This window comes from Dreissena polymorpha, chromosome 9 (genome assembly GCF_020536995.1).
Source record: "Dreissena polymorpha isolate Duluth1 chromosome 9, UMN_Dpol_1.0, whole genome shotgun sequence".
NCBI classification, from domain to species: domain Eukaryota; kingdom Metazoa; phylum Mollusca; class Bivalvia; order Myida; family Dreissenidae; genus Dreissena; species Dreissena polymorpha.
The window spans coordinates 96,704,831-96,727,852 of record NC_068363.1 but is presented as its reverse complement, the minus strand read 5'-3'; the positions used below and the strand labels follow the sequence as shown (position 1 = coordinate 96,727,852).

General features: G+C 37.4%; 1 protein-coding gene across 4 annotated transcripts in view; it reads left to right on the top strand.

The window, feature by feature from the left end:
- LOC127843867 (centriolin-like) overlaps positions 1-23,022 on the top strand; it is a 176,184-nt gene that overhangs the window by 53,398 nt on the left and 99,764 nt on the right. For 3 of the 4 annotated variants that reach the window (XM_052373747.1, XM_052373744.1, XM_052373743.1), the window contains 11 exons: positions 2,507-2,881; positions 3,542-3,718; positions 8,889-9,023; positions 9,466-9,600; positions 10,017-10,241; positions 11,887-11,982; positions 13,033-13,194; positions 14,329-14,364; positions 17,731-17,841; positions 21,187-21,334; positions 22,179-22,292. In XM_052373747.1, the coding sequence (XP_052229707.1) occupies positions 2,507-2,881; positions 3,542-3,718; positions 8,889-9,023; positions 9,466-9,600; positions 10,017-10,241; positions 11,887-11,982; positions 13,033-13,194; positions 14,329-14,364; positions 17,731-17,841; positions 21,187-21,334; positions 22,179-22,292 (1,714 nt within the window). The remainder of the gene's footprint in view (positions 1-2,506; positions 2,882-3,541; positions 3,719-8,888; positions 9,024-9,465; positions 9,601-10,016; positions 10,242-11,886; positions 11,983-13,032; positions 13,195-14,328; positions 14,365-17,730; positions 17,842-21,186; positions 21,335-22,178; positions 22,293-23,022) is intronic. The other variant, XM_052373745.1, reaches the window with a different exon arrangement.

The window sequence follows — 23,022 nt, the reverse complement described above, 5'->3', positions numbered from 1 at the left end:
GGCACGTAGGAATACGTACTTACGGTTAGATCATGGTCATGCGAGATACTGCCGGAGATAACTAGTTTATTCGACCCTGCTTTATTAGGTCAATGTTTGCAACAGAGGTAGGAAAAACATATATTCCTGTTTTTATTTGTTTCAGTTTCACCACTTTGTTTATAAATACCTGTATGTATATGTTTTTGCATCCCAACTATGTAGATACTGTGAAATCTCTTGAGTTTCCTGTGGTTGAATTTCGGGCAATTGTATCAGTATGGATCTTAAATGCGTGCAATCTATAAAAAAATGCAGAAACTGACAATATGGTCCCTATACAAAAATTAGTGATTCCACAGTACATGGAGGTATGTTTTCAGTGTAGGATGTATCTATATACAAGCTTGTTTGTTTCAGGGTAGGATGTATGTATACACATGTCTGTATGTTTCTGCGTGGGAATTACGTATCTACATGCATGTATGTTTCATCTTCAGATGTTCATGTGTGCATGGGTGTATTTTTCGTCATTACAGCTATGTTTATGAGAACCTTTATGTTTCAACATTAAATGTATGTATATGGCTTGAAGCATGTACCAGCGTTATATGTATATCCTTTCCGACTTAGAAGCAACCTGAAAATGGCTATATGCAACCAGCAAAAACCAGACCACCCTGTGAGTAACTCGCAGTTTGTTCAGGTTTTATGCTGTTTGCTGCTCATCAGTTCCTAAGGGTTGGTAATAGAGCCTTTAAACCTTGAATCTAGTAAGAAATGTCTTAAATTTAATTTGATTTTTAAAGGGACTATAAACACATCAAAATGGGTATCTAAGCAGTAAAGGCATGTTAATCTGTATGTTGTAGAGGAGGATATACCTGTAAAGGCATGTAAATCTGTATGTTGTAGAGGAGGATATACCTGTAAAGGCATGTAAATCTGTATGTTGAAGAGGAGGATGTACCTGTAAAGGCATGTTAATCTGTATGTTGTAGAGGCTGATGTACCGGTAAAGGCATGTAAATCTGTATGTTGTAGAGGAGGATATACCTGTAAAGGCATGTAAATCTGTATGTTGTAGAGGAGGATGTACCTGTAAAGGCATGTTAATTTGTATGTTGTAGAGGAGGATGTACCTGTAAAGGCATGTAAATCTGTATGTTGTAGAGGAGGATGTACCAGTAAAGGCATGTAAATCTGTATATTGTAGAGGCAGATGTACCGGTAAAGGCATATAAATCTGTATGTTGTAGATGCGGATGTACCAGTAAAGGCATGTAAATGTGTATGTCGTAGAGGCCGATGTATTGGTAAAGGCATGTAAATCTGTATGTTGTAGAGGCGGATGTACCAGTAAAGGCATGTAAATCTGTATGTTGTAGAGGTGGATGTATCTGTAAAGGCATGTAAATCCGTATGTTGTAGAGGCGGATGTACCGGTAAAGTAATGTAAATCTGTATGTTGTTGAGGCGGATGTACCTGTAAAGGCATGTAAATCTGTATGTTGTAGAGGCGGATGTACCGATAAAGGCATGTAAATATGTATATTGTAGAGGCGGATGTACCTGTAAAGGCATGTAAATCTGTATGTTGTAGAGGCAGATGTACCGTTAATGGCGTGTAGTTCTGTATGTTGTAGAGGTGGATGTACCTGTAAAGGCATGTAAATCTGCATGTTGTAGAGGCGGATGTACCTGTAAAGGCATGTAAATCTGTATGTTGTAGAGGCAGATGTACCTGTAAAGGCATGTAAATCTGTATGTTGTAGAGGCGGATGTACCTGTAAAGGCATTGAAATCTTTATGTTGTAGACGTGGATGTATCTGTAAAGGCATGTAAATCTGTATGTTGTAGAGGCAGATGTACCGGTAAAGGCATGTAAATCTGTATGTTGTAGAGGTGGATGTACCGGTAAAGGCATGTAAATCTTTACTTTGTTGTATAGACGGATGTACCTGTAAAGGCACGTAATCTGTATGTTGTAGAGGCCGATGTTCGGTAAAGGCACGTAAATCTGTATGTTGTAGAGGCGGATATACCAGTAAAGGCATGTAAATCTGTATGTTGTAGAGGCAGGCGGATGTACCTGTAAAGGCATGTAAATCTGTATGTTGTAAAGGCAGGCGGATGTACCAGTAAAGGCATGTAAACCTGTATGTTGTAGAGGCAGGCAGATGTACCTGTAAAGGCATGTAAATCTGTATGTTGTAGAGGCGAATGTACCGGTAAAGGCATGTAAATCTGTATGTTGTAGAGGCAGGCGGATGTACCAGTAAAGGCATGTAAATCTGTATGTTGTAGATGCAGGCAGATGTACCAGTAAAGGCATGTAAATCTGTATGTTGTAGAGGCAGATGTACCGGTAAAGGCATGTAAATCTGTATGTTGTAGAGGTGGATGTACCAGTAAAGGCATATAAATCTGTATGTTGTAGAGGCTGATGTACCGGTAAAGGCATGTAAATCTGTATGTTGTAGAGGCGGATGTACCGGTAAAGGCATGTAAATCTGTATGTTGTAGAGGCGGATGTACGCGGAGATGGTTGACAAGGAGCAGCAGATCAACGAGTCCAACCAGATGTACACCCAGCTGCAGGACCAGCTGGAGCTCATGCTGGACACTATTGCCAAGGAAACCAATGACATCAAGTCCCTGGAGCAGAAACTCAACGAGGACACCCTGGAGACCAATGAGTCACTGCGCGAGGAGCTGGACGACATTGTGGGCGGTCTGCAGACGTACCTGGCCCAGGTGCAGACCAAGGCAGCTAAGAAGGAGCGCGAGTTTGACACGCTGCTGCAACAGAACGAGGGACTGCAGAGCCAGGTCCGCAAACTGGAGTCTGAGCTCGGCCTCGTCGACCAGGAGGCGGCCAGCCTGCGGGAGCTTGAACGGGTGAGGCAGGCACTTTCAACATATGGGTGTATATGTTATATATGCAAAACAGTATTTTGTGAAGACTCATTCTTCTGATGTTCTAAACCCTTTTTTCATTTCTAAATGAACCTAGTATCTACTTTATATGATTGTAAAGTATAAGAGTAAGTATGGCATAAATTGAAACATGAGAAAAAAAGAGCAACACTGTTAGAAAAATGCTCATGTTCAGCTATTGTGATCACACTGAGTGAGGTTACTTCATGCATCAAGGGCATGTGATGTGCGTTGTCAACTTTTAGCTTGTTATCATGAAACTTGCGCATTATGTTTATTTTTACAATACCTCTGCAAAGTTTAAATGCACTTAACATGCGTCTAGAAACTAGATCACTGCATCGTTTGTAAAAAAAATTTTACCACTCTAGCAGCTGCATTTACAAGTCAAACTTTATGAACATTGGTCAGAATGTTTATATAGATAATATGAATGCAATGTTCAAATCTGGTTCAAGTGGGATCAAAAATAAGATCACCAGGTCAAATCTTCAATAATTCATGGCACTCTCATTGAGATTAAAATAGAAGAGAGTATACCACACATCCTATCTTCAGTAATCAATACTGGAGAGTTATGTACAAGTTTTTGCTGACTGCTGGTATGTCTATATGTTTCAGCGTTACACGGAGCTGGAGAAGTCGCTGCACCAGTCTGAGGACGCGAGGCGTGAGTTGGAGGACACGGTTCAGCGCAGCAGACGCCAGGACATGAACACCCAGGATACACTAGAGAACCAGCAACTGGAGAATGCCTCACTCAAGAAAGCTTTGAAGGAACTTGAACAAAAGGCCAAGGTAGAAATGGTTTAAGTTGTTCTCTCGCTCTGGCAAAAATTAAGCTTCATTCATATGCGTAAAGTGTCATCCAAGATTATCATTTTCTGCTTTAAATGAATTTTTCGTTTAAAAGGAGCTCTTCAAAACAAAAATAAAACAAAAACTCCATGATTATCAGTTTCAGTTTCAGTTTATTCACAGAATCAGCAAATGCATACCTGTGGCCACATACTAAACAAATATGCAAAAAGACAATTACGAAAATGAAATACTTAACAAAACCCATATCACATAAATAGATACATACATTAATACATAAATAACTAAATAACTTGGTTTAAATCAAGAAGAAACAAAATATCTGACAAGAAAGGAAATCCTTTCTTTTTAAAATGGCATATACTGTGGACTGTACAGGTCAATCTTGGAAGACACTTTTACTTACTTGCATGTAGCCAAGTTTTCACAGAGCGCGGATCATTTGAAGTCAAACTTCTCTTAGTTATATAAACTTTGCAATGAAAGCTAAAATCTGTAGAACTGGGTAATACTTAATGCGAACCTTAATTACTTTTAGTTTTCAGCCATGTTCTTTTTTAGCTAAAACTATTATTTTTTGTGTATTACTTTTTGGCATCTATATTGTCTCTTTTAGTTCATAACTCTAAATTTTAGGCCAGTTTTTATAAGTATTTTGCCTATCTGGTGACACATTGCGTGTGTTTTTACAACTGGATGACGGTCACAAATCCTAGCATTTGAAATGATCAACGTAATAATTGAAAACTAAAATCAAGTACCTGTGATAACTCAAAAAGTACTCAAGCTAGGTTGAGGAAACTTGGTATGTGTATATGGAGAAAATGCCTTTTCATTCTACTTTAAATTATAAAGATTGTACTTACTGCTTCTGTCAAAACGTGATATTACAAATAGAGATACATCTAAATAATATTACATTGATAAGAATTGCCGTCGACTTTTTCCTATATTATAAGCCAAAAAAGATGTGATTTAATTACAACTTGAAAGAACAAAAGATTAAATGTTACTTATGTATTGTGCAGTCCCTTTAATATACCAAATCAAATGGATTGGGATGTTGTGAATAGGGTTGCTATTATAAATCGCACAAAAACATGACACCTGAGTGCAAATATAATGTTATGCTGTTCACAATTAATACTTCAAAATCTGATAGATAAGATTCTACAAAAGATGCTATGTTACAAAAAATAACAAATCTTTATTGACTATTTGTTTTGGCTATGCTTTTAGTCAGAAACTAGTATTTTAGTTTTTAGTATTTCTATTATGTCAATTGCGTGTGTCCTATGACGGTCACAAATCTAAGGTGAAAGAGATTCTTCAATCCTTATACATCAAGTACAACATGGTTTCTGCATTGTGGTGGTGTGCAGGCATGATGATTCCCATCATGTGTTGACATTTTTAGGACCCCGAGTTCATTCAAAACACTGGAGTCAAAACTCCAGTGTGCAATTCTGATACCCAGAGTGTGGTTTGCTGTGTGCCAAAGGTATTGTTAGTGTAGTGTAACCCCTAGCATGCTTGTTAATGAGTTCACACTGGAAATGTGTAATGGCCTTACTGTCCTATCTTACGTTTGAATGTTAATATTGTATTTTAATGCACTTCCTGTTGTATTTGTTGCATGCCGGTCGTTTATGATATCTTCAAGTTGTCACCTGTTGTTTGTTAAACCATTTTAGTTGTTTTAATTGATTATGATGTAAATGAAGACAGGTGTATAATAATTGCATAGTCTGTCCTTCAGCCTCTTCATCGTTCAGTCTGTCAGTCTGTTCCACTACTCAGGAAGTATTGAAGTGATTACAACAATTATAGAGCGCTTTAAGGGAAGTGCACTGTACAGGAACCATAACTCTCTATGCAAGAGTTAAGAAGTTATTGCCCTTTAGTAATCTTGTGCAGAGCATAACTCTATTAGTATTGAATGTATTTTTTGTAAATTGATAGAGGATAAAAAGAGAAAGTATAGAGGACAAGAACCATAACACTTATATTAGTAATTTTGAGTTATTGCCTTTTGTGTAATTTTGTCCATAAACAAATAAAGAAAACTTGTAAGGTTTCTCCCAACTTTGGAAGTTGTAGCGATACTTTGAGGGCATTCTGCACTTACAGGGAGAGCACTTGTGAAGAATAATAGTTGAAGTAATAAACAAAAATCATATTTACAGGCACAGTCATGTAAATATTGAATTTAATCTATCTAGTAACTTTGCATGTTGTAAATAAGCAATAACATTTAATATGGGTTTGCTTGTTTTGACGTAGGAAACAACAATGCTTACTGTGTATTAAGTACCTTTGTTAGTATTCAGCTGATTGAACCCGTGAAAATCTGACCAGGTAATTTTTTATGACTAATATAATCCTGGTTTTAAAATATCACCAATTAAAAAAAATGGAGGTGTCTAGTTGTTCAAGAAGGAATCTTACCATAAACATTTGTACGCCCGTGTGTACTCGTATGTCACTCTAGGAAGGGGAGTTGTTTCACCGATCCTCGGACCATGTCTCCCATTCAACACCAACTCTTGTTGCCAACGCCAAGGTACTGTCCTTCTGTATGCTGCCTAGAATGCACTATAGTTACTTGATTAATGTATATGTGTTCTTCATAAAATCATTACAGAAAAGATTCCTTAACATATCTGTTGTTAAGAAATTAAACTTATTCTTAATGTAATGGATGAAAGTCTAGATGTTTGATTGAACTAATTGAAGTTTAAGCAAAAATCTAAATTGATTTATATATTTGTAATATTTGTAGATAAATATTTTCTTTTTTGTATTATGAACATGTTACTATGATGTTATTGTTTATGCGAAAATTAATTGTTTACAAAAACTAGTCAGTATCAATTTACTTGGATTTGTGTATGCTTTTGTTTGAATGGAATTGATTACATTGTCCTGTTCAACATTTATCTAGCTGTTTTCATGAAAGTTTTGTTAAAAATATTTAACACATACCTTGAAGGACACCATAAAGAAAACCTCGTTTGAGATTGTTGAGTCAATTCCTGGAATCATTCCGCATGATAAACTGGTGGAAACTATACCAGGATATGTGAAGAAACCACAGCCGAGACAAGTAATGCACACACTCAAATACAGTGCTTGTTGAGACACATATGGTCGCTTTGTAGATGTTTGCCTACATTATAAGACTAACTATTAACTTGTTTTCCATTGTAGATTACTGGCTTGAATGTATTGACAGCATTTAAAGTCCTCTAATATTTTCATTAGTCAGCAATTTATTTTTTTAGCTCTATATGTTGTTAGCCATACAGTGAATATAACATGATCAACTGTGTTGTTCTGTAAGGTTATATCACACAAGTCCATTATGTGACAAACCCGTTGGGCGAGTGGAATAAAACATTATGCAATCAACGAGTGCAATACCAACCATCTGAACATCACAACCATGAAATATTCTATTTGTTATATACCTTGCTATGATAAAACATTTCAATACAAGTCCTTAGTGAAAAATGTATTAAGACCATAATAAGGGCATAATTTTGAACTAAGCAAATATGCACATGCTGTCATTATGATTGGTAAATACTTGAAGTTGTTGAAGATCCAGTCTAGGTGGAAAGGAAAGTGTTGTCCCTGATTAGAGTGTGCAGACTGCACAGGCTAATCTGGGCCAAAACTTAACACATGCATCAAGTCATCTTTTCCCAGAGCGTTGTATTCTTACAAAAAATATTCCAGTATTTGTTTCAGACTATGTATAGGTTTATAATTTATAATGCTATTTATAATCCTGACCACATACTTAACAATACATATGCGATAAATAAATGCATAGTATTTTAGTCAAAACCTGCTTATAAGCTTATTTTACTTCTTTTGATTATGTCACTGTTCATTTATAATAAAATGTATTAATCAAAATATGATAATATCAGTTTTTGTTAATAGGTTGTAGTCCAGATCTGTAGGATGTCAACCTTAGTTTTAATTGATATATTATTTTCTATATAATAAAGAGATCCAATTTAATCTTAAGGGGATATTGTTTAGTCCAAAATGAAGGTATCCAATTATCAATTTTAATTGATAATATTTTGTTCATGTTAATACAGAATTATCTGTTGATATCGTATGATATATGCTTGTATAGAAGGTCATGTAATATATGGTAAAGTAGAGTTTTTTTAGTCTCCATATTAGAAAGGGATCCATTTTCATTTGAAGTAGATTTATTTAAGTGTAAATAGGAAAGAAAAATACAATATCATTTAAAAATTATATATTACAAACCATTAACCAGTTTGGAACATATTTACTATTTATAATAGCTGATACATTACAGTCCATATTATTACAGAATTTCAAAGTTGTTGATAATGATACATTAAAGTCCATTCAAGTGAGATCAGTACATTAAAGTCCATTCAAGTGAGATCAGTGTCAGTGAAATCTGATATATTAAGCCTCAATCCGGGAAAACTGGGCTGAATGCATGTACAAAAATTGTCCTCCCAGTTTAGGATGTGCAGTCCTCACACTTTACACTTTTGACATTATGCACATGTTTTCCTAGAACCATTCTCATTTAATTCCATATTGTATTGGAGCTGAACATCAGTTGATATTTAAAGTACATTTACATAGTGAACCAATAATTGTTTCTGTTGATGAATGAGGTCAATGTCCCTTACAAATCTTTCTGATGATATTTAGTGTTTATCCGTACTTTTAGAATTTTGCTGGAATATTTAATTATGTTTATACTTACTTCATATGAAAAATTCAGTAGTTGTTTTTTGACTCAGTACTGTTTGTATGTGAAAAAAATTATGTTCCAAATAAGGTCTTGTCATTTGCTCTGTCTTTTGAGCCTCTTCAATAATTACATTATTTTACTATAATAGTTGATAAGATAATGTGTGCAATGTTTGAGTGTATTCCATTGTGAGCCTCGTTCTGGGAAAACTGGGCTTAAAGCATGTTCATAAACTGTTGTCCCAGATTAGCTTGTGCAGTCTGCACAAGTGTTGTCCCTGATCAGGCTTATCCGGCATGACACTTTATGCACATGCATTAATCCAAGTTTCCCCAGACGAGGCTCATTGTGTGTGTGTCTCTGACACATGTCCCTGCTCTTCTATTACAGACTGACAAGCAGAATCTGGAGAAGCAGCTGCAGGCTGAGAAAGCAAAGGCCATCGAGGGGGACAGAAAGTCAAAGGAGGCACAGAAGAAAGACGAGGAGGTCCGCAAGCTCATGTCTCAGCTGGAAACACTCAAGGTGAGAATACGAGTCTCATTCCGGGAAAACTGGGCTTAATTCTTGTGCGTCAAGTGTTTTCTCAGATTGGCCTGTTAAGTCCGCACAGACTAATCAGGGATAACATTTTCTGCCTACACTTAAGTTTTATGTGATTTATGTTTAGAAGAGACTGCCTTTTAACAAAAAATTTCATAGTGTTGTTCCTGATAAGCCTGTGTGTACTGCACGTCACGCACATGCATTAAGCCCAGTTTTCCAAGAACAAGGCTGAGGTAGAGTAAGTATTGAAAAATATCAATAGGTTTGTATAAAATGTTGATATCAGATAAGACATTGTATCTGTTTGCTTTTGAAAAGCCATCAGAAAGTAGTCCAACTTTTAAAACTTGTCTTTTAATATGCCTCGTAAATAACTAATTCTATACATTGTATCTATTTAACATTGCCATTTATCTGCCAGGCCCAGAACGTAGCGCTGAAGGATCGAGTGGAGCAGGACACTCAGACGTTTCAGTCCAAGATCTTGGAGAGTGTACCAAACAATGAGCTGAGAAGACGCCTGAAGGACCTTGCTCAAAGCTTCAAGCAAGATAAGGTCAGCCTGGATATGTTACAGGATGCTCACAAATCTTAAATGAGCATGGAAAACAAGGTTCAATGCATCTATGTAAAGTATCATCCCAGTAAAGTGTCGTCCCTGATTAGCCTGTGCGGACAAGGCTCAAATACTTGTAAAATGTAGGAATATTTGTGAATGTGACTATAAAATGGGTGCTCTCTGAATGTGACTATAAAATGGGTGCTCTCTCAATATCTTTTTTGGTAGGAAAACATTACATATATTCCTTTTAGCATTATTTCTTTACAAATATGCGTGGCCATCACTACTTAATAACAATATCTTACAATATAACTTCATTGTAACAGGAAGAAATGTTAACAATAGTTAATTCAGGCTCATACAGGATATCAGTTTCATAGAATACACAATTTATTCCGAATATGTTGTAGATTACCATTGAGCCTGAAAATGATAAGGACGTCCTTGGGAAGACCTTCAAAGAGCTGCAGGGCTTTGTACATGACAGGATGAACAAGAGTACCCAGGATGCTGACCAGACTAGGTCCAGACTGGACAAGTCAGACATGGAGAACCAGTCACTGAGGGAGCAGCTCAAACGTATGGAACAAAAACTGAACAAGCGAGAGGAGAAAGTGAAAAATGAGAAGACAAAGGTAGGGGGAGAGATTCATTCATGACCGTAGATCAAGGGTTACTTGACTTCAGCATGATTAGCTGTTTGCTGTGTCTATTTATAGATAATTCTTTAAAATGTAAATGTCTATTTATTAAACTTAATGCTTATTGTTGAATCAATCTTAAAAAGGTAAAAATGCTGTTTGCCCTATTTGTAAATGGCTGTTTTATTGGAAAGTCCAAGCAGACTTGAGGATGGGCAGTGGTGCGGTTCTTATTTGGTCTGAAAATAATGCTGCCTATCATGGACAAACGGATATAAACATAAAGATATTGAGTGTCTCATGTAAGAACAAGTCCTTTACGTCTGTGGCCAAGGTCACATTTCAAGGTCAAATATCAAATATAAGAATATTCATCCCAAGCATTTTGTCTGAGGCAGAACTTTGTCAAAGATGGATGGATTTTAAAATAATGTGTTATAAACATCATGATATATTGTGTCAAGCACAAGGTCCCTTGTTCAGAGTTCAACGTCATTATTCAAGGTTTAAGGTAATTTATAAGAAATCAACCCCTTACACTTTGTCTGGCATGGATGGATTTTAAAACTCATGGCAGATGTGAAAATCATTATGGGACTGAGTGTGATGCACAAGAGCAAGGTCTCTAGGTCACAGTTCAAGGTTTAATATAGGAATAAACATTTTGCCTGGACCATATTTTTGTTAAGTATGAACGGATTTAAAATAACTTAACAAAATTGTTGTGTGTTGCAAGTCATGCATGGGAATCTGGTCCCGAGGTTTTATATAAAGGCAACAGCTCAATGTTAAGAAAAAATATAAGATATCAACCACTGACATTTTGTTCTATGCAAAACTTTGTCCAGCCTGAATAGATTAAAAAAAGATTATTTAAAATAATTTACTGAAAGTGTCAGAATTGTGGAAAAGGATGTAGAGCACAACGACCATTCCTGTAGGTCAAGGTCATAACTTACTGTAGAGCTGGTTTCATTTGTGTGTGTTTAATTTTCGCTTATCTTCGCGATTAAGTTTACATGCAAATTCAAATCTAGTTCAAATAAATATCAAAGTATTAAGATACTAACATATGCTACTCTTTTCTCTTAATATGTGTAATAATCTATTTGTTTCTACAGGTGGTAACCTGAAAATGTTCGAATTTGTGTTTTGACAGCCTATCCTTCATGTGCCATTCTGTTTTTTAACTCTTACCGTTACCATTCACAAATTGCAAACAATAACAAAACTAGTTTAAATCAATATATGTTGATTTGAAATCAATACAAATTGTCTGTTTTTATTTTCACATGTATAAGACAACTCAAATGGATTGTTTTGAAAAAAAACTTGAAAATGTATGCTTGCAAATTAAAAGCATTCTTCAGGAGTCTTCATTGTCACCAGGCTTTTTTAATTACTTAAAGAATGTAACAAGCATGCTGAGACCCAGTGCCTCATACAATAAGTAGGTCTATAGTCAAGGTTACAATTAAAGGTCATAGGGCAAACATGAGAAATCTCTTTTAAACTTTATCCTTGAAGTAAGACAATGACACTCTTGTAGCTTTTATAATCACAGAAATCATCCTTTCATCGCTAAGCATTTAGAGTTGTGCCCTGATTGTTTCTCTGAGACTCCATGTTGTATGTACAGTTTCGAGACGAGGCGAAGGCCAACCAGGAGGAAATCAAGAGGCTCAATGATGAGAACAACCGGCTGAAGAACGCTCTCAAAGAGGCCAAGAAACGGGTATGTAACCACATGTCCTACTGGGGCAGTGTGGGGATTTACAGTATTAAGATATGCACATTAAACATCACTTTCCTCCAATGTTCAATAAAGGTCAAACTTAGAAATAGAAATGCTCATGAAAATATTACATATAAGAAGTTGAATTGCCTTCGATGTTCAATAAAGGTTAAACTAAGATATAGAAGTAGTCATGAAAATATTCATTGTCATTCCTTTTCGTGATGATATAGCACAGTCATTATCACATTAAAAACCAACAACTCTTTACTGTGTTACATTGAGTGAAACAATATACCTAACAAGAGAATGTCAGCAGATGATAATCCATCCATCCCTGACATGACAAAGCAAAACAACAGGGTGACATCAGAGTTTAATTGAATTAAGAAAAGTTCACAACACTGTGATTTAGTGAAATTTGTATTTTTACAACTTTTCATCCAACACCTTCAGCTGGATAAAATTATTAGCGTGAGACATGTGTCGCACACAAAAGTATGTTTCTATGACTTCAACACCAAGTTGACTTATTAGAGAATGTACACACACATCGTATTCATAATTAACTAATTGTGTTTTTGACTTTGTGGACATCACTTTTAATTAAAATAACAATTAAACCGTTAGATCTTATATATACAAATGATAAATATCTTCTTAATTATTTTGTAAATATTTTTTTTTTAAATAAACTTAAAAAAGCAAATCCAATAATTTACACATTCAATGGTCAACCATTGATTCAATTATTTACCCAATCATATTATATAAATTATATGTGCCTTGTTCTGAGAAAACTGGGCTTAATGCAGATGCCTAAAGTGTCATCCCAGATTAGCCTGTGCAGACCTCACAGGCTAATCAGGGACGACACTTTCCGCCTAAACTTGATTTTCAGTAAGGAGGGACTTCCTTGGAACTAAAAATACCATAACAGCGGAAAGTGTCGTCCCTGATTAGCCTGTCTGGGACAACACTTTACGCACGTGCACTAAGCCCAGTTTTCTCAGAACGCGGCTCATATTACCCTTCCAAACTGTATGTCAGACCAAGGGCACGAAGATCGTGCATGAGGAGGATGGCGAGTCTGTGTTCTCCCGCCGCAGCTCCCTCAACTCGGAGGAGAAGCACCTGTTTGATGAGCTGCAGAACGAACTCATGTCCCTGAAACGTGCCATGAGGTCCAAGGAAGATGACGCTAACAAACGGGTAGGCTCATACAAGAGTTTTGTATTCTATCTCATTATATTGTTTTAAATAAAAAAAATATCAGAATGTTTTTAGCTTGACAGAGTGCAATGTGTCTGTGATCACCTTTGTGTGTCTTTTCCTTCTGTCATGCATGGTTAACATTAACCTTGTAAACACCCGAAGGCCATATTTATTAGCCAATCTTTATTTAACTGTGTCAGAGCATTTGTCCCAATGATTTCTGGGCCATTTTCAAAAGCTTTTTCAGAAACAAGGCCACTTGGTCAAATTAAAGAAAAAGCTTGTGAAAAACGCTAGAAGTCATGTTTTGTCCTAACGTCTTTAAATTTGCTCAGAACTTTTATATAAATAATATTTCAGCAGAGTTCAAATATGGTGTTGAAAAACATGGCTGCCAAGGGGCGAGACAATTTCCATAATATGGCTTAAGTGAAACCTTGTTTATACGTTAGTAGAAGTAACATGTTTTGCCCAGTACTCATTAAACTTGCAGTGTTCTTTTGATATTTTAGCTAAGTTCAAATATTGTTTTGGCCGGTTGAAAAAATGATTGCTAAGGGGCAAATAAATGTATTATATAAATAATGTTATTTATCATATTCTGATTATTTTATACATTTTTTTGCGGGTTATTGGGGGCAGTGTTTCATATACAATGTATACCTCAACAGTGAAACCTTGTCAACACAAGACTAGAAGTCACATTTTTGCCCAATCTTTATGAAACTTGCTCTGAATGTTTATTTCTATCAATATCTCAACAAGGTTAAAAAAACGATTCCTGTCTCTTTAAAAATTTGACCATAAAAGCTACATGTATTGAAAATCCAGTTCCAAGTCACATTATTTACCCACTTGCTTATAACATTTTTATTCCTATGATATCTCAGTATAGTTTGGACTTGATTTGGGTCCTTTCAAAAACACAGCTGCCATGGTTTAAGGGGAAGATTTCCTTGTAAGCCTTTTGTGAAACCTTAAGAAACATTACCTGCTCAGGACAGTTTTGTTGTGTTGGGTCTCAGGTGAGCGCCTTAAGACATTTGGCTCTTTTTTGATAATGTTTCTTGAAAGGTGTGCAAATATTTTGTGAATTTATTTTTGACACACTACTGTGTCTACTGTTCTTAGATGAATACTCACATAAAAGACTTGAAAGCTCTTGGGGTAAGTGCTCACCATGTTTGCCATGCAATATGAAGTTTTGAGAGAGCACACTATCTTATTTGTAATGCAATATGAAGTTTGAGAGAGCACACTATCTTATTTGTAATGCAATATGAAGTTTTGAGAGAGCACACTATCTTGTTTGTAATGCAATATGAAGTTTGAGAGAGCACATTATCTTATTTGTAATGCAATATGAAGTTTTGAGAGAGCACACTATCTTGTTTGTAATGCAATATGAAGTTTGAGAGAGCACATTATCTTATTTGTAATGCAATATGAAGTTTGAGAGAGCACATTATCTGGTTTCACCGAAGGTTTGGGCATTCAGCACTTGTTGTTGTCAGTGGTTGAATAAAGAGAGAACAAGTAACCCTGCACATTCCATTTAATCTTTTCAAACCAGCACATTTATAACAAGCAAGTGTTCATGTAAATGTTTGTTTTTTAATTGTGTGTGATGCAAATTGAAATGTTCCTTTGTTAATCATTGACCATTAAGTTTACATTTTTCCCCGATAACATGATTCTGTAACATTTTTAGTTTATACGTCTTAAATTTGAAAAATTTGTCAATCAGTATTATGTTGCTTTGAAAACACGGTTATACAGTCTTTTAAAGTTACATACAACTGATCTAATTATTATTATTTAAAAGTATATTTGTTGGTATTGTTTTTCTAAACAAACTTAGTGGAAAAAATGTATTGGTAGTGTTTCGCCATTTCTGAAAACATGTTTTTGTAGTTACTTGCTATGAGCACAGTACTTGTTTTTCTATTGTGCAACTGCAAATTGGTTCCAGGGAAATTAAATGGGTGATTCCGATCCTAACAATTAATATAATTGACAATTTGTATTTTTGGATTACAAAAACTGATATTTGTAAAAGTGTCACGAGCGTCACAATGATCAGTATCATTCATTTATTTGTTCCCTTTGTTCAAAGCAAACAATTGTTCATCAAATGCATTAGTACTGTTATATATATTTTGAATTGCTAAGACAGCTAGTAGTTACTGGACCACCATGATTATTGATGTAATGGCATTTTCGGTATAGTCACATCTGTATACAATTATGTGTATCTTACTTTGTTCTATATTTTAAGCATGTCTTTATAATTTGATTCATAATCATGAATCATTACTGTGTATCAAACAAAACATTATAAATGATAAATGTAATAACAGTATGTAATCATATATTTATTCAACAATTATTACTTATAAACATGATATAGCTTTTCAAAGTTTACAAACAAATTATAATCGTAGTTGTGTTAGATTTTGCTCTTTGAATTATGTAATTCTCTTATACATAAGTTTGCTGCACTGTCCTAGCCTCCATGTTCACACTTATTTTAGGAGAAATGTAGGATTCTTATCTATTTTATTCTAAATCTATAAATGCATTTTCCGTATAATATGATACGAGTGCGTGTATAAGGTAAAATTACTTGCCCATTGCAGTTGTTTGTATAATACCATCATTCTGTATGATCGCAATTCCACTGTAATTGTTTTCTGTGTTTCTTCTGCTTCTGCTTAATACGGTGAAGGGCCAGTTACGGCGTAGTACACCGGGGAGTGCGCCTAGTCAAAATGGAGGGCAGCTTTAAAGCCCTCAACTGTCTCTGTGTGTTTTCTACTGGTTGGCTACTTTAGTTGGTAATGTGCTGGACTTGTCAGTCCAAGGGAGTTAGTGAGCCAGGCCATAACATGTGTGGGTATGAGCCCTCTCCCTTTGCCTTTGAAAGCCATAGCATGTGTGGGTATGAGCCCTCTCCCTTTGCCTTTGAAAGTTATAGCACATGTGGGTATAGCCCTCTCCCTTTACCTTTGAAAGCCATGGCACATGTGGGTATGGGCCCTCTCCCTTTGTCTTTGAAAGCCATAGCACATGTGGGTATAGCCCTCTCCCTTTGCCTTTGAAAGCCATGGCACATGTGGGTATGGGCCCTCTCCCTTTGCCTTTGAAAGGCATAGCATGACTGTGTGGGTATGGGCCTCTCCCTTTGCCTTTAAAAGCCATAGCACATGTGGGTATGGGCCCTCTCCCTTTGCCTTTGAAAGCCATAGCACATGTGGGTAATGGCCCTCTCCCTTTGCCTTTGAAAGCCATAGCACATGGGCCCTCTCCCTTTGCCTTTGAAAGCCATAGCACATGTGGGTATGGGCCATCTCCCTTTGCCTTTGAAAGCCATAGCACATGTGGGTTTTGGCCCTCTCCCTTTGCCTTTGAAAGCCATAGCAAATGTGGGTATAGGCCCTCTCTCTTTGCCTTTGAAAGCCATAGCACTTGTGGTTATGGGCCCTCTCCCTTTGCCTTTGAAAGTCCATAGCATGTGTGGGTATAAGCCCCCTCTCTTTGCCTTTGAAAGGCATAGCACGTGTGGGTATAAGCCCTCTCTCTTTGCCTTTGAAAGCCATAGCACGTGTGGGTATAAGCGCTCTCCCTTTGCCTTTGAAAGCCATAGCACGTGTGGGTATAAGCCCTCTCTCTTTGCCTTTGAAAGCCATAGCACGTGTGGGTATAAGCGCTCTCCCTATGCCTTTGAAAGCCATAGCACGTGTGGGTATAAGCCCTCTCTCTTTGCCTTTGAAAGCCATAGCACGTGTGAGTATAAGCCCTTTCTCTTTGCCTTTGAAAGCCATAGCAAGTGTAGGTATAAGTCCTCTCTTTGCCTTTGAAAGCCATAGCGCGTGTGGGTATGAGCCCTCTCCCTTTGCCTTTGAAAGCCATAGCACGTGTAGGGTATAAGCCCTTTCTCTTTGCCTTTGAAAGCCATAGCATGTGTGGGTATAAGCCTTCTCCCTTTGCCTTTAAAAGCCATAGCACAGTGTGGGTATAAGCCCTCCCTCTTTGCCTTTGAAAGCCATAGCACGTGTGGGTATAAGCCCTCTCCCTTTGCTTTTAAAAGCCATAGCGTATGTGGGTATAAGCCCTCTCTTTGCCTTTGAAAGCCATAGCATGTGTGGGTATGGGCCCTTTCCCTTTGCCTTTGAAAGCCATAGCACGTGTGGGTATGAGCTCTCTCCCTTTGCCTTTGAAAACCATAGCATGTGTGGGTATGAGCTCTTTCCCTTTCACTTTAAAAGCCATAGCAAATGTGGATATGAGCTCTCTCCCTTTGCCTTTAAAAGCCATAGCACAGTGTGGGTATGGGCCCTTTCCCTTTGCCTTTGAAAGCCATAGCACGTGTGGGTATGGGCCCTCTCCCTTTGCCTTTGAGTCATGTAGAGCAGTTGTTAGATACTGTTGAAAGTTGTGCATTCGTTTTAGTTACCTGCTTTGATTTTATAAGATTGCCAAGGAAGACGGGAGTTGAAAATGCAAACAAACCCTATTATTTTGCTGTTGCAGCTGTTGGATGCTGAGACAGAGGCTGCCATGTTGGAGCAGAACCTTCAGGACAAGGAAGAGAGCTACCAGAGAGAGATTGAGAGGTTGAAGGAGCACATGGAGATGCAGAGGGTATGTGAATAGAGAAAAACTATATTAGTTTCATAAGGTGCTTTAATTTATTGCAAGTTGAAGAAAGGTTTACACAGCAAGGCTTGTGAAAGGCAAAGAAAGTAGTCTGCTATGTACATGAAGTAGCAATGTAAAGGCATGTAATGAACAAGTTTACATGAACCCTAGAGTTTCCTTCTATAATAACATGAAGCTGTAGGATGACAGGAGAAGTGCCAACAGTGTGAGATAGAGAAGTTCAAGTAGCACATGAAGATGTAGAGGGTACATTAGTCACGGTTTGTAGAAATAGTAGTGGTTGCAGAGGGCCAGATAAGATGCGTATTTGCGTAAAATACGCATGAAAAAAACAGAAAATACGCATGACTTAAAATGTTCTTGATTAAAAAACTCCTGGCTAAATTCGGATTACGCATTGTGTGCAATTTCAATGCGTATTAGCCGTTAATACATGCATAATTATAAATTCATGTAAACATGACTGGTTCCCGTCATTGTGTCCACACCGGTAAAAACGTAGTGACATGACCATCTATTTATAGAATGTGGTTCCCGACCTATTTTACTCCTCAGTCAGAACGGTATCATTTCATTTTGGTCCACGATAAAGGCCGATGTTGACACAATGGGCTCCTCGCTGCATTGTTGAGAATCGATATACGCTTATGGTGAAAACATTTGACATCACATTCGATAAAACCCGAATCGCCCAACTTCAAGCATTTAATTTTTGTTATCAGTTCATCTCTTGTGAAAAACCTTTTTCCTTTAAGCACTTTTTAAATGGCAGCCGAAATACACATATGGTAAACAAGTTGAGTGGACCAAGCTTAGAAGATTTTGATCGTGGCTGTACAGTGTGTGCTAAACAGTGGCTTGCCAAATCAAGACGGAAAAAGAGATTAATGGCTGCTTATAAGCCAAGGGCAAAACAACAGAACAACTGTTAAATACATTGTGTGAAACAAAAGTGATTGCTGTATTGTGTACAAGACTGCTTGTTATAGCGAGTTAACACTACATGTACAATCTATTATTAATTATGATCCTTTGAACATAAATACTCCTTAAAATTATCAGATTTTGATTTGTACTCATCAATTAAATATTTCATGAGTGAAATACCCCTCGGCTGAAAAAATTATCTGGAGCCCTGAGTGGTTGGTAGGGACAATGGTAATTGTGAACAGGTGAAGTGTTTTCTGAAGATTAATTTGCCATGGCTTCTTAAGTTTTTGTCAAAACTGGGTTATACAAGTTGTATTTCTTGGTATTTCTGGCATCATACAACACTGATGCCCCACAGTGACAGGCCAAGATCAAAATGTAAGGTCAAAGACCATACAATTTTGTTTCTGCACTGTAACTTTGTAATGCGGCATAGTATTTTATATTACTTTTGGATTATAATGCCACATTACCATATGTTTTGTTGCCAGCATTTGTGTCCAGTTCCTTCTTTTTATAATGAATTGCCTCTCTGACATACTAATGCTTTTATCTTACATCCTGTGACAAGCCTTGTTTATACAAAATAAATAGTAACTGTTTGTCTATCTATATAGTTATATTCATTTATATGTTCAAACATATAGGCAACCTTAAGTGACAAAACATGATATACACAATTAATCAAATCAATACATGGTGGATACAGAGCTTGAAATGTATCCTCTTTCTGGTATTGTTCACCAATCTACTCTCCAGCTCTGTTTCACTGCCTTTGATGATATTGTGTTGTCTACATGTCTGTTTCCCTGCCCCCTGATAATATTGTGTTGTCTACATGTCTGTTTCACTGCCCCCTGATGATATTGTGTTGTCTACATATCTGTTTCACTGCCCTTGATGATATTGTGTTGTCTACATATCTGTTTCCCTGCCCCCTGATGATATTGTGGTGTCTACATATCTGTTTCACTGCCCTCTGATGATATTGTGTTGTCTACATGTCTGTATCACTGCCCCCTGATGATATTGTGTTGTCTACCTGTCTGTTCCACTGCCCCCTGATGATATTGTGTTGTCTACATGTCTGTTTCACTGCCCTCTGATGATATTGTGTTGTCAACATGTCTGTTTCACTGCCCCCTGATGATATTGTGTTGTTTACATGTCTGTTTCACTGCCCCCTGATGATATTGTGTTGTCTACATGTCTGTTTCCCTGCCCCCTGATGATATTGTGTTGTCTACATGTCTGTTTCCCTGCCCCCCTGATGATATTGTGTTGTCTACATGTCTGTTTCCATGTCCCCTGATGTTATTGTGTTGTCTATATGTCTGTTTCCCTGCCCCCTGATGATATTGTGTTGTCTACATATCTGTTCCCTGCCCCCCTGATGATATTGTGTTGTCTACATCTCTGTTTCCCTGTTCTCTGTTGATATTTTGTTGTCAACATGTCTGTTTCCCTGTCCCCTGATGATAGTGTGTTGTCTACATATCTGTTTCTCTGCCCCCTGATGATATTGTTTTGTCTACATATCTGTTTCCCTGCCCCTGATGATATTGTGTTGTCTACATATCTGTTTCCCTGCCCCCTGATGATATTGTGTTGTCTACATTTCTATTTCCCTGCCCCCTGATGATATTGTGTTGTCTACATCTCTGTTTCCCTGCCCCCTGATGATATTGTGTTGTCTACATCTCTGTTTCCCTGCCCCCTGATGATATTGTGTTGTCTACATCTCTGTTTCCCTGCCCCCTGATGATATTGTGTTGTTTACATCTCTGTTTCCCTGCCCCCTGATGATATTGTGTTGTCTACATCTCTGTTTCCCTGCCCCCTGGTGATATTTTGTTGTCTACATCTCTGTTTTCCTGCCCCCTGATGATATTGTGTTGTCAACATGTCTGTTTCCCTGCCCCCTGATGATATTGTGTTGTCTACATATCTGTTTCCCTGCCCCCTGATGATATTGTGTTGTCTACATGTCTGTTTCACTGCCCTCTGATGATATTGTGTTGTCTACATGTCTGTTTCACTGCCCCCTGATGATATTGTGTTGTTTACCTGTCTGTTCCACTGCCCCCTGATGATATTGTGTTGTCTACATGTCTGTTTCACTGCCCTCTGATGATATTGTGTTGTCAACATGTCTGTTTCCCTGCCCCCTGATGATATTGTGTTGTCTACATATCTGTTTCCCTGCCCCCTGATGATATTGTGTTGTCTACATATCTGTTTCCCTGCCCCCTGATGATATTGTGTTGTCTACATCTCTGTTTCCCTTCCCCCTGATGATATTTTGTTGTCTACATCTCTGTTTCCCTGCCCCCTGATGATATTGTGTTGTCTACACGTCTGTTTCCCTGCCCTCTGATGATATTGTATTGTCTACAGGAGCGCCAGGAGGCGAGGATGCAGGTGATAGCAGCCGACCTTGACCAGGCCCAGCAGGTGGCTGACTTCCTGCAGCGAACACTGGACGATCGGGAACACCAGCTTCACTCGGAGGTCCAGCAGTCAGACATGAACAACCAGATGATCAGTAGGGCCTCTTTACAAACAGTTTAACATTTTTTTACATTGACATATGCATGTTTGTTATTATAATGGGACATAAACATGGCTGGTATATATGTAGAAACTACTATAACGGTTCACTGTTATTTATTTTCATATGAAAGTTATCATCAGTGTGTACAACATAAGCTTACTTATTTAATTATTTATAAATGGTACGTTTTTGCTATGTTCTTCCCCCTCTCCTCTTTGATTAAGGCGACATTTAGCACTCTGTTTGTCTTGTTGTCTGTTTTTCCATCTGAAAATTCCTATTTCAGCAATAGCTTTGCCATTTGTTGATTTATTTTATAATTAATTGGCAAAGATGTGATCTTGTAACACGTGTCTCCCTACCTCAAAAGTCCTGTTCACACTTAGAGGTCAACGGTTACGTTTTGTCCATATAACAGCTTGAAAATTCCAGTCCTAGCAATAACGTTGCTATATTTAGGTGGACACTCATCTCTCTACCTCAAAGGTCAAGGTCTTGTTTAGGTTGAAGGTCAAATGTGAAAATTCCTTTCTCAGCCATAACTTTGCCATATATTGATGGATTTTGAAATAACTTTGCACAAATGTAAACTTTTATAAGACCACATGTAACACCTTCCTCCTTCAAAGGTCCAGGTCACACTTAGAAGTCAAGGGTCAAGTTTGAAAGCAATGGCGGATATGGGTTGGAGGGGTGTGGCATCGGTTTTCTATCAGCACATGTCTTATATTCAAATGAACAGAGGAAATCAGAATCAGAAAAAGACTGACTTACTAGACTACAATGCAAGTGTTGTTTTAAACTTTCAAGACTAAGCTAGTATCTCTGTGTACAGCAACACAAGAGGATGAGCTGGCCAAGCTGTATGACATCCTGGAGGCCCAGAGGGAGGAGATCGGTCGCCTCAACACCATGCTGGACACCATCTCTGGGCAGGGGGGCAGTCTAGGTAACACACTCTGGCTTTAAACACAGTCAAAAAACAAGTAGTTTTTGTTCTCGTTTTTAGCTCATCTATTTTTTGAAAAAAAATTATGAGCTATTTGTCATCACCTTGGCGTCGGCGTCCGGTTAAGTTTTGCGTTTAGGTCCACTTTTCTCAGAAAGTATCAATGCTATTGCATTCAAACTTGGTACACTTACTTACTATCATGAGGGGACTGGGCAGGCAAAGTTAGATAACTCTGGCGTGCATTTTGACAGAATTATGTGCCCTTTTTATACTTAGAAAATTGAAAACTTTGGTTAAGTTTTGTGTTTAGGTCCATTTTATTCCTTAAGTATCAAAGCTATTGCTTTAATACTTGCAACACCTACTAACTATCATAAGGGGGCTGTGCATGCAAAGTTATGTAACTCTGACTGGCATTTTGATGGAATTATGGGCCCTTTATACTGTGTTTTGGTCCACTTTACCCCTAAAGTATCATAGATATTGCTTTCATACTTGGAACACTCACAAACTATCATAAGGGGACAGTAAAGGACAAGTTGCATAACTCTGGTTGTCATTTTTACAGAATTATGGCCCTTTTTTGACTTAGTAACTTTGAATATATGGTTAAATATTGTGTTTAGATCCACTTTACTTCTAAAGTATCAAGGCTATTGCTTTCAAACTTAAAATACTTTCATGCTATCATGAGGGTACTGTACATGGCAAGTTGAATTTCACCTTG